The 12,634-nt window shown below is 42.1% G+C and overlaps 1 protein-coding gene across 1 annotated transcript in view; it reads right to left on the minus strand.

The window, feature by feature from the left end:
• SCYL3 (SCY1 like pseudokinase 3) overlaps window positions 1-12,634 on the minus strand; it is a 169,870-nt gene that overhangs the window by 53,763 nt on the left and 103,473 nt on the right. Inside the window, exon 8 of the mRNA XM_053693282.1 lies at window positions 12,258-12,445. Coding sequence (XP_053549257.1) covers window positions 12,258-12,445 — 188 coding nt within the window. The remainder of the gene's footprint in view (window positions 1-12,257; window positions 12,446-12,634) is intronic.

The raw sequence follows: 12,634 nt of genomic DNA on the forward strand, positions 1-12,634 counted from the left end.
TGGGGGATGATAGTATGATTAAACACATAGTTAAAGGTTAAACACATATGTCGGTATTTGTTCTCTTTTTGATAAATATTATAAAATCTTACATTTGGTACTTGCAAACGGAAGTTAATTATGAAAAAACGGTTCTTAGTGTATTAGGGGTAAAGTTAAACACATAGGTAAAAGTTAAACACATATGTGTATATGACATTGACAGACTATTCCAAAGTTTTACATTTGGTACTTGCAAACGTAAGTTAGTTATGAAAAACGGTTCTTAGTGTATTAGGGGTAAAATTAAACACATATGTAAAAGTTAAACACATGTGTATATGACATAAAAAATGTAGACAGACTATTCCAAAGTTTTGCATTTGGTGGTTGCATACTTGGGCAAATAATGAAAGGAGGTTCCGATTGTTCTTAAAAGGCATATCTAATAGAGACCGTTAGGGGAAGTTTTAGTCAAACATAAAAGGAGCTACATCAAGTTCTGAGTTTAAGCCTAATGGGTGCAGTGTTTTCATGGTATATATCAGTTCGGCTTCCTTTTTTAGGAGCTTTGTTTCAAAATTCCCTCCTCTCCATTCTGGTTTGACTTTTGAAATCCCCCAGAATTTAAAGTCTTTAAGTCGGTTATTATGGACCTCTCTAAAGTGTCTGTATAGGTGTGTTTCCTTGTTGCCTTTTTCTATGATACAAAGGTGTTCTCTAATTCTTTCGCGGAGTGTTCTAGAGGTCTCTCCTAAATATTGCATATTACAACTACACTGTATGAGGTATATGATTCCTTTATCTGTACATCTGATAGTGTCATTTATATGGTAGGTTATTCCCGTTTGAGTTGACGTATATTCTTTGGTTTTATTTGTGTAGTGGCAGGATCTGCAGCAATGGCAGGGAAAGAAGCCTTTGACTATGTTCCCTAGTAGGTCATGTTGTTTGGACTGATTATTTGTTTTAAACTCGCTGGGGGCCAATGTGCTCTTTAGGTTCTTTGATTTTTTGTATATAAATCTTGGGTTAATAGAGATCTTATCTCCAATAATTGGATCCTCTCTAATTAGGTGCCAATGTTTTTTAATAATACGTTCGATAGTCTTATGGTCCCCATTATAGTTTGTAATGAAAGGGACAGATATATCCTCCATTTCTTTTATGCCTATAGGATCTTCATGTCTTTTATATTTAAGTAAATCTTTTCTATCTATGTCTTTTATTTTATTGAAATTATCCTGAATTGTTATATCATCATACCCTTTGTCATTAAATTTCTTTATTAGAATTTTAGACTGTTCTTCGTAGTCTATTAGGTTAGTGCAGTTTTTTCTAATCCGCAGAAATTGTGCTTTGGGTATATTTTCTTTCCACTTTGAAAGGTGGCAGCTTGTAGCATGAATAAAGTTGTTGGAATCGATTTTCTTAAAGAAAGTTTTGGTATTAAATTGGTCATTGTTGGTTTCAATGTCCAGATCTAGAAACGAAATGTTATGTTTATTTATTTCGTAAGTGAACTGTATTCCCCTGTCATTTTGGTTCATGAATCGCTGACAGGTGGCAAGAGTTAGACTCTGCCCAGCGAATTATCTTTGAGACTTCCAACATCGCTAGGGAACTTCTGGTTCCCCCTTGATGGTTGATGTAAGCCACAGTCGTGATGTTGTCCAACTGAAACCTGATGAACCTCAGAGTTGCTAACTGAGGCCAAGCTAGGAGAGCATTGAATATTGCTCTTAATTCCAGAATATTTATTGGGAGGAGTTTCTCCTCCTGAGTCCATAATCCCTGAGCTTTCAGGGAGTTCCAGACTGCGCCCCAGCCTAGAAGGCTGGCGTCTGTTGGTACAATCGTCCAATCTGGCCTGCGAAAGGTCATCCCCTTGGACAGATGTGGCCGAGAGAGCCACCATAGAAGAGAATCTCTGGTCTCTTGATCCAGACTTAGTAGGGGGGACAAATCTGAGTAATCCCTGTTCCACTGACTTAGCATGCACAATTGCAGCGGTCTGAGATGCAGGCGCGCAAATGGTACTATGTCCATTGCCGCTACCATTAAGCCGATTACTTCCATGCACTGAGCTACTGACGGGTGTGGAATGGAATGAAGGACACGGCAAGCATTTAGAAGTTTTGATAACCTGGCCTCTGTCAGGTAATTTTTCATCTCTACAGAATCTATAAGAGTCCCTAGAAAGGGAACTCTTGTAAGTGGTAATAGAGAACTCTTTTCCACGTTCACCTTCCACCCATGCGACCTCAGAAATGCCAGAACTATCTCTGTATGAGACTTGGCAGTTTGAAAACTTGACGCTTGTATCAGAATGTCGTCTAGGTACGGAGTCACCGCTATGCCTCGCGGTCTTAGTACCGCCAGAAGTGAGCCCAGAACTTTTGTAAAGATTCTTGGAGCCGTAGCTAATCCGAAGGGAAGAGCTACAAACTGGTAATGCCTGTCTAGGAAAGCAAATCTTAGGTACCGATAATGATCCTTGTGAATCGGTATGTGAAGGTAGGCATCCTTTAAGTCCACTGTGGTCATGTACTGACCCTCTTGGATCATGGGAAGGATGGTTCGAATAGTTTCCATTTTGAATGATGGAACTCTTAGAAATTTGTTTAGGATTTTTAAGTCCAAGATTGGTCTGAAGGTTCCCTCTTTCTTGGGAACCACAAATAGATTTGAATAGAATCCCTGCCCGTGTTCCGTCCGCGGAACTGGGTGGATCACCCCCATTAGTAAAAGGTCTTGTACACAGCGTAGAAACGCCTCTTTCTTTATTTGGTTTGCTGATAACCTTGAAAGATGAAATCTCCCTCGTGGAGGAGAAGTTTTGAAGTCCAGGAGATATCCCTGAGACATGATCTCCAACGCCCAGGGATCCTGGACATCTCTTGCCCAAGCCTGGGCGAAGAGAGAAAGTCTGCCCCCCACTAGATCCGTTTCCGGATAGGGGGCCCTCTCTTCATGCTGTCTTGGGGGCAGCAGCAGGTTTCTTGGCCTGCTTGCCCTTGTTCCAGGACTGGTTAACTTTCCAGCCCTGTCTGTAACGAGCAACAGCTCCTTCCTGTTTTGGAGCGGAGGAAGTTGATGCTGCTCCAGCCTTGAAGTTACGAAAGGCACGAAAATTAGACTGTTTGGCCTTTGATTTGGCCCTGTCCTGAGGTAGAGCATGGCCCTTACCTCCCGTAATGTCAGCTATAATTTCTTTCAAGCCGGGCCCGAATAAGGTCTGCCCTTTGAAAGGAATAACAGAATTTATGCTTACCTGATAAATTACTTTCTCCAACGGTGTGTCCGGTCCACGGCGTCATCCTTACTTGTGGGATATTCTCTTCCCCAACAGGAAATGGCAAAGAGCCCAGCAAAGCTGGTCACATGATCCCTCCTAGGCTCCGCCTACCCCAGTCATTCGACCGACGTACAGGAGGAATATGCATAGGAGAAACCATATGATACCATGGTGACTGTAGTTAGAGAAAATAATTCATCAGACCTGATTAAAAAAAAAAAAAAACCAGGGCGGGCCGTGGACCGGACACACCGTTGGAGAAAGTAATTTATCAGGTAAGCATAAATTCTGTTTTCTCCAACATAGGTGTGTCCGGTCCACGGCGTCATCCTTACTTGTGGGAACCAATACCAAAGCTTTAGGACACGGATGAAGGGAGGGCGCAAATCAGGTCACCTAAACGGAAGGCACCACAGTTTGCAAAACCTTTCTCCCAAAAATAGCCTCCGAAGAAGCAAAAGTATCAAATTTGTAAAATTTGGCAAAAGTGTGCAGTGAAGACCAAGTCGCTGCCTTACATATCTGGTCAACAGAAGCCTCGTTCTTGAAGGCCCATGTGGAAGCCACAGCCCTAGTGGAGTGAGCTGTGATTTTTTCAGGAGGCTGCCGTCCGGCAGTCTCATAAGCCAATCGGATAATGCTTTTAAGCCAAAAGGAAAGAGAGGTAGAAGTCGCCTTTTGACCTCTCCTCTTACCAGAATAAACAACAAACAAGGAAGATGTTTGTCTGAAGTCTTTAGTAGCCTCTAAATAGAACTTTAGAGCACGGACTACGTCCAAATTGTGTAACAAACGTTCCTTCTTTGAAACTGGATTCGGACACAAAGAAGGTACAACTATCTCCTGGTTAATATTCTTATTGGAAACAACTTTCGGAAGAAAACAAGGCTTAGTACGCAACACCACCTTATCTGCATGGAACACCAGATAGGGCGAAGAACACTGCAGAGCAGATAATTCTGAAACTCTTCTAGCAGAAGAAATTGCAACCAAAAACAAAACTTTCCAAGATAATAACTTAATATCTACGGAATGTAAGGGTTCAAACGGAACCCCTTGAAGAACTGAAAGAACTAGATTTAGACTCCATGGAGGAGTCAAAGGTCTGTAAACAGGCTTGATTCTAACTAAAGCCTGAACAAATGCTTGAACATCTGGCACAGCTGCCAGCCTTTTGTGAAGTAAAACAGATAAAGCAGAGATCTGTCCCTTCAGAGAACTTGCAGATAATCCTTTCTCCAAACCTTCTTGTAGAAAGGATAGAATCTTAGGAATTTTTATCTTGTTCCATAGGAATCCTTTAGATTCACACCAACAGATATATTTTTTCCATATTTTATGGTAAATTTTTCTAGTTACAGGCTTTCTAGCCTGAATAAGAGTATCTATTACAGAATCTGAAAACCCACGCTTTGATAAAATCAAGCGTTCAATCTCCAAGCAGTCAGTTGGAGGGAAACCAGATTCGGATGTTCGAATGGACCTTGAACAAGAAGGTCCCGTCTCAAAGGTAGCTTCCATGGTGGAGCCGATGACATATTCACCAGGTCTGCATACCAAGTCCTGCGTGGCCACGCAGGAGCTATCAAGATCACCGAAGCCCTCTCCTGATTGATCCTGGCTACCAGCCTGGGAATGAGAGGAAACGGTGGGAATACATAAGCTAGGTTGAAGGTCCAAGGTGCTACTAGTGCATCCACTAGAGTCGCCTTGGAATCCCTGGATCTGGACCCGTAACAAGGAACCTTGAAGTTCTGACGAGAGGCCATCAGATCCATGTCTGGAATGCCCCATAATTGAGTTATTTGGGCAAAGATTTCCGGATGGAGTTCTCACTCCCCCGGATGTAAAGTCTGACGACTCAGAAAATCCGCTTCCCAATTTTCCACTCCTGGGATGTGGATTGCAGACAAGTGGCAGGAGTGATCCTCCGCCCATTGAATTATCTTGGTCACTTCCTCCATCGCCAGGGAACTCCTTGTTCCCCCCTGATGGTTGATATATGCAACAGTCGTCATGTTGTCTGATTGAAACCTTATGAATTTGGCCTTTGCTAGTTGAGGCCAAGCTTTGAGAGCATTGAATATCGCTCTCAGTTCCAGAATGTTTATCGGGAGAAGAGATTCTTCCCGAGACCATAGACCCTGCGCTTTCAGGGGTTCCCAGACCGCGCCCCAGCCCACCAGGCTGGCGTCGGTCGTGACAATGACCCACTCTGGTCTGCGGAAGCTCATTCCCTGTGACAGATTGTCCAGGGTCAGCCACCAACGGAGTGAATCTCTGGTCTTTTGATCTACTTGAATCGTCGGAGACAAGTCTGTATAATCCCCATTCCACTGTCTGAGCATGCACAGTTGTAATGGTCTTAGATGAATTCGTGCAAAAGGAACTATGTCCATTGCTGCAACCATCAATCCTATTACTTCCATGCACTGCGCTATGGAAGGATGAAGAACAGAATGAAGTACTTGACAAGAGCTTAGAAGTTTTGATTTTCTGACCTCTGTCAGAAAAATCCTCATTTCTAAGGAATCTATTATTGTTCCCAAGAAGGGAACTCTTGTTGACGGGGACAGAGAACTTTTTCCTATGTTCACTTTCCATCCGTGAGATCTGAGAAAGGCTAGGACGACGTCCGTATGGGCCTTTGCTTTTGACAGAGACGACGCTTGAATCAGAATGTCGTCCAAGTAAGGTACTACTGCAATGCCCCTTGGTCTTAGAACCACTAGAAGGGACCCTAGTACCTTTGTGAATTAGGTACGCATCCTTTAAATCCACCGTGGTCATAAATTGACCTTCCTGGATGGTAGGAAGGATCGTTCGAATGGTTTCCATTTTGAACGATGGAACCCTGAGAAATTTGTTTAGTATCTTGAGATCTAAAATTGGTCTGAATGTTCCCTCTGTTTTGGGAACTATGAACAGGTTGGAGTAAAACCCCATCCCTTGTTCTCCTAATGGAACTGGATGAATTACTCCCATTTTTAACAGGTCTTCTACACAATGTAAGAATGCCTGTCTTTTTATTTGGTTTGAAGATAATTGAGACCTGTGGAACCTTCCCCTTGGGGGTAGTTCCCTGAATTCCAGGAGATAACCCTGAGAAACTATTTCTAGTGCCCAAGGATCCTGAACATCTCTTGCCCAAGCCTGAGCAAAGAGAGAAAGTCTGCCCCCCACCAGATCCGGTCCCGGATCGGGGGCCATCCATTCATGCTGTTTTGGTAGCAGTGGCAGGCTTCTTGGCCTGCTTACCCTTGTTCCAGCCTTGCATCGGTCTCCAGGCTGGTTTGGGTTGAGAAGTATTACCCTCTTGCTTAGAGGATGTAGAATTTGAGGCTGGTCCGTTTCTGCGAAAGGGACGAAAATTAGGCTTATTTTTAGCCTTAAAAGACCTATCCTGAGGAAGGGCGTGGCCCTTTCCCCCGGTGATGTCTGAAATAATCTCTTTCAAATCAGGACCAAACAGTGTTTTACCCTTGAAAGGGATGTTAAGCAATTTTGTCTTGGAAGACACATCCGCTGACCAAGACTTTAGCCAAAGCGCTCTGCGCGCCACGATAGCAAACCCTGAATTTTTCGCCGCTAATCTAGCTAATTGCAAAGCGGCATCTAAAATAAAAGAGTTAGCCAATTTAAGTGCTTGAACTCTGTCCATAACCTCCTCATACGAAGATTCTTTATTGAGCGACTTTTCTAGTTCTTCGAACCAGAAACACGCTGCTGTAGTGACAGGAACAATGCATGAAATTGGTTGTAGAAGGTAACCTTGCTGAACAAACATCTTTTTAAGCAAACCCTCTAATTTTTTATCCATAGGATCTTTGAAAGCACAACTATCTTCTATAGGAATAGTAGTGCGTTTGTTTAGAGTAGAAACCGCCCCCTCGACCTTGGGGACTGTCTGCCATAAGTCCTTTCTGGGGTCGACCATAGGAAATAATTTCTTAAATATAGGGGGAGGAACAAAAGGTATGCCGGGCCTTTCCCATTCCTTATTTACTATGTCCGCCACCCGCTTGGGTATAGGAAAAGCATCGGGGGGCACCGGAACCTCTAGGAACTTGTCCATCTTACATAATTTCTCTGGAATGACCAAATTGTCACAATCATCCAGAGTAGATAATACCTCCTTAAGCAGTGCGCGGAGATGTTCTAATTTAAATTTAAATGTTACAACATCAGGTTCAGCTTGTTGAGAAATTTTTCCTGAATCTGAAATTTCTCCCTCAGACAAAACCTCCCTCCTGGCCCCTTCAGATTGGTGTGAGGGTATGTCAGAACAGTTATCATCAGCGTCCTCTTGCTCTTCAGTGTTTAAAACAGAGCAATCGCGCTTTCTCTGATAAGTAGGCATTTTGGATAAAATGTTTGCAATAGAATTATCCATTACAGCCGTTAATTGTTGCATGGTAATAAGTATTGGCGCACTAGATGTACTAGGGGCCTCTTGTGTGGGCAAAACTGGTGTAGACACAGAAGGGGATGCTGCAGTACCATGCTTACTCCCCTCATTTGAGGAATCATCTTTGGCAATATCATTATCTGTGGCATCATTGTTCCTACTTTGTTTGGACACTATGTCACAATCATCACATATATTTAAATGGGGAGAAACCTTGGCTTTCATACATATAGAACATCGTTTATCTGATGGTTCAGACATGTTAAACAGGCTTAAACTTGTCAACAAAGCACAAAAAACGTTTAAAATAAAACCGTTACTGTCACTTTAAATTTTAAACTGAACACACTTTATTACTGAATATGTGAAAAAGTATGAAGGAATTGTTCAAAATTCACCAAAATTTCACCACAGTGTCTTAAAGCCTTAAAAGTATTGCACACCAAATTTCAGAGCTTTAACCCTTAAAATAACGGAACCGGAGCCGTTTTTACATTTAACCCCTATACAGTCCCAGGTATCTGCTTTGCTGAGACCCAACCAAGCCCAGAGGGGAATACGATACCAAATGACGCCTTCTACAAGCTTTTTCAGTGATTCTTAGCTCCTCACACATGCATCTGCATGCCTTGCTCTCCAAAAACAACTGCGCATTAGTGGCGCGAAAATGAGGCTCTGCCTATGACTAGAAAAGGCCCCCATTGAAAAAGGTGTCCAATACAGTGCCTGCCGTTTTTTTAAAACAATCCCCAAGATTATAATAACTAATAAGAGTTATAATCTGCCAAATATGCTTAATAAAGTAATCGTTTTAGCCCAGAAAAATGTCTACCAGTTTTTTAAGCCCTTATGAAGCCCTTTATTCTTTTGCTTAAACTAAGAAAATGGCTTACCGGTCCCCATAGGGAAAATGACAGCCTTCCAGCATTACAAAGTCTTGTTAGAAATGTGGCCAGTCATACCTCAAGCAGAAAAGTCTGCCAACTGTTTCCCCCAACTGAAGTTACTTCATCTCAACAGTCCTGTGTGGAAACAGCCATCGATTTTAGTAACGTTTGCTAAAATCATCTTCCTCTTACAAACAGAAATCTTCATCTCTTTTCTGTTTCAGAGTAAATAGTACATACCAGCACTATTTTAAAATAACAAACACTTGATTGAAGGATAAAAACTACATTTAAACACCAAAAAACTCTTAACCATCTCCGTGGAGATGTTGCCTGTGCAACGGCAAAGAGAATGACTGGGGTAGGCGGAGCCTAGGAGGGATCATGTGACCAGCTTTGCTGGGCTCTTTGCCATTTCCTGTTGGGGAAGAGAATATCCCACAAGTAAGGATGACGCCGTGGACCGGACACACCTATGTTGGAGAAATTAAGCAATTTAGATTTAGAAGTCACGTCAGCTGACCAGGATTTAAGCCATAGCGCTCTGCGCGCTTGGATGGCGAATCCGGAGTTCTTAGCCGTAAGTTTGGTTAAATGTACGACGGCATCAGAAACAAATGCGTTAGCTAGCTTAAGTGCTTTAAGCTTGTTCATAATTTCATCCAATGGAGCTGTGCGAATGGCCTCTTCCAGAGACTCAAACCAGAATGCCGCCGCAGCAGTGACAGGCGCAATGCATGCAAGGGGCTGTAAGATAAAACCTTGTTGAACAAACATTTTCTTAAGGTAACCCTTTAATTTCTTATCCATTGGATCTGAAAAGGCACAACTATCCTCCACCGGGATAGTGGTACGCTTAGCTAAAGTAGAAACTGCTCCCTCCACCTTAGGGACCGTCTGCCATAAGTCTCGTGTGGTGGTGTCTATAGGAAACATTTTCCTAAATATGGGAGGAGGGGAAAAGGGCACACCAGGTCTATCCCACTCCTTGCTAATAATCTCTGTAAGCCTTTTAGGTATAGGAAACACGTCAGTACACACCAGTACCGCATAGTATCTATCCAACCTACATAATTTTTCTGGAATTGCAACCGTGTTACAATCATTCAGAGCCGCTAATACCTCCCCTAGCAATATGCGGAGGTTCTCAAGCTTAAATTTAAAATTAGAAATCTCTGAATCCAGTCTCCCTGGATCAGATCCGTCACCCACAGAATGAAGCTCTCCGTCTTCACGTTCTGCAAACTGTGACGCAGTATCTGACATGGCTCTCACCTCATCCGCGCGCTCTGTCCTTAACCCAGAGCTATCGCGCTTGCCTCTTAATTCTGGCAATTTAGATAATACTTCTGTCATAACAGTAGCCATGTCTTGCAAAGTGATTTGTAAGGGCCTCCCTGATGTACTTGGCGCCACAAAATCACGCACCTCCTGAGCGGGAGGCGAAGGTACTGACACGTGAGGAGAGTTAGTCGGCATAACTTCCCCCTCGTTGTCTGGTGATAATTTCTTTACATGTAAAGATTGACTTTTATTTAAAGTAGCATCAATGCAATTAGTACATACATTTCTATTGGGCTCCACATTGGCCTTTAAACATAGTGAACAAAGAGATTCATCTGTGTCAGACATGTTTAAACAGACTAGCAATGAGACTAGCAAGCTTGGAAATACTTTTCTAAATAAATTTACAAGCAATATAAAAAACGCTACTGTGCCTTTAAGAAGCACAAAAAGCTGTCACAGTTGAAATAACAATGAACCAAAATAGTTATAGCAACCAATTTTTCACAGTAAATGTATTAAGTTAGCAAAGGATTGCACCCACCAGCAAATGGATGATTAACCCCTTAATACCCAAAAACGGATTAACAATTTAATAAATAACGTTTTTCTCACAGTCAAAACACACTGTCACAGGTCTGCTGTGACTGATTACCTCCCTCAAAATGAATTTTGAAGACCCCTGAGCTCTCTAGAGACGATCTGGATCATGGAGGATGAAGTAGACAGATTGTGACTGAATTTTTACTGCGCAAAAAAGCGCTAAAATAGGCCCCTCCCACTCATATTACAACAGTGGGGAAGCTCAGAAAACTGTTTCTATGCAGAAAACAAAGATGGCCATGTGGTAAAAATCATGCCCCAATAAGTTTTATCACCAAGTACCTCACAAAAAACGATTAACATGCCAGTAAACGTTTTAAACATACATTTGAAAAGTTATGAATTGTTATTAATAAGCCTGCTACCAGTCGCTTTTACTGCAGTTAAGGCTCATACATTATTTCAGTATTAACAGAATTTTCAGAGTCAATTCCATTCCTTAGAAAAATACATTCAGTGTACACACACTCATCAGCCTAATACCAGTCGCTATCACTGCATTTAAGGCTGAACTTACTTTACATTGGTATCAGCAGTATTTCCTCAGTCAATTCCATTCCTCAGAAAAATAATTTACTGCACATACCTCTTTTGCAGGGGGGCCCTGCATGCTATTCCCCTTCTCTGAAGTTACCTCACTCCTCAGATGAGAACAGCCAGTGGATCTTAGTTACGTCTGCTAAGATCATAGAAAACGCAGGCAGATTCTTCTTCTAATGCTGCCTGAGAATAAACAGCACACTCCGGTGCCATTTAAAATAACAAACTTTTGATTGTAGAAATAAACTAAGTTAAAAAACACCACAGACCTCTCACAGCGACCTATCTTAGTTAGGCTGCAAGAGAATGACTGAATATGACATGTGAGGGGAGGAGCTATATAGCAGCTCTGCTGGGTGATCCTCTTGCAGCTTCCTGTTAGGAAGAGATATATTCCATAAGTAATGGATGACCCGTGGACTGACTACACTTAACAAGAGAAAAATGTATTTTTTAATCTAAATTTTTTTTTCTGTAGTGTAGCTGCACACCCTCATATTCCTACCCCCCCTCCCAGATCCCTTTCAACATTTATTACCCCCTCCCTCTCCCTCCTTCCCATACATTTTAATATAAATGTAGCGTGTACACGCGCGCTCTCGCACAATTGTGCGCACTTGAGGGACACAGGAACCGGCCCCCCACCCACCTCCCTGCTATGACTCCCCCCACCAACGATCGCTTTTTGTAGGACGAGCCTGACACATCCTTGATCGTTAAGGGGTTAAACTTTACGTTTAATTTTTTTTTTTTTTTTTTTTAAATACTTACCTTTTTCCTTATGAGAGCAGACCGGCGCTCTTCTTCCCGCAGCTCCTGCCATACTTAGCACAGCAATGATGAATCCAGCTTCCTCCAATCATTGCATGCACCTCAATGCGTCCAGCTCGTGAGGCCACGCAATGATTGGAGGTAGTCGGATTCATCATCGATATGCCAATTACAACATCAGAAGTGGGCGGAGGATCGCCGGTCTGCTGTCATAAGGAAAACGCTTAGATGTAAAGTTTAATGAATGAAAGTGCCCCTGTTTTTAAGAGTATTTTTAAAAACCAGGCACTTTCTCATTAAACTTTACATTCACTTTAAAACTGAAATGCGCCCATGTAGATTTCAATGTTGACCGTTCTATCCCTTTAAACATACTGGTGTCCAAGTAACGAAGTAAATGTAGGATAGAAGGAAAACACTGTAATATGACACCAACACTAAACTAAATAAATACAAATAAGATAAATATCCCAATAGCTCTTCTGACCTGTGGAAGAATAATGTCCTTCAGCTCCTTTAAGGTGAAGAGCTCTCCATAAGCATCAATGTGGGTGAGCAACACTACACGGACATGCTCTTCGTGGATCTCAAACATTTTCATCAGCACAGGTATAACTCTGGCCTGGAACAGAGCTGGAGATAGCAGACAATCTTCGCGGTTTCGTCCCATAATATCTGAATCGTAATAATAAAACACAAGAGATAGCATTAGATTATCATTGTTGGTTTCTGCGTTCTGCACAATGCAAATCATTGTATGTATTAAAAAAACAACTTTTACCTTTCTGATTACAGTGCTGTACTATCCTGATGGTATTAAGTATACAAAAGTAATAAACATGATATAATACTACCTTTCGGTTG

Source organism: Bombina bombina, chromosome 10 (assembly GCF_027579735.1).
Source record: "Bombina bombina isolate aBomBom1 chromosome 10, aBomBom1.pri, whole genome shotgun sequence".
Classification (NCBI taxonomy): Eukaryota; Metazoa; Chordata; class Amphibia; order Anura; family Bombinatoridae; genus Bombina; species Bombina bombina.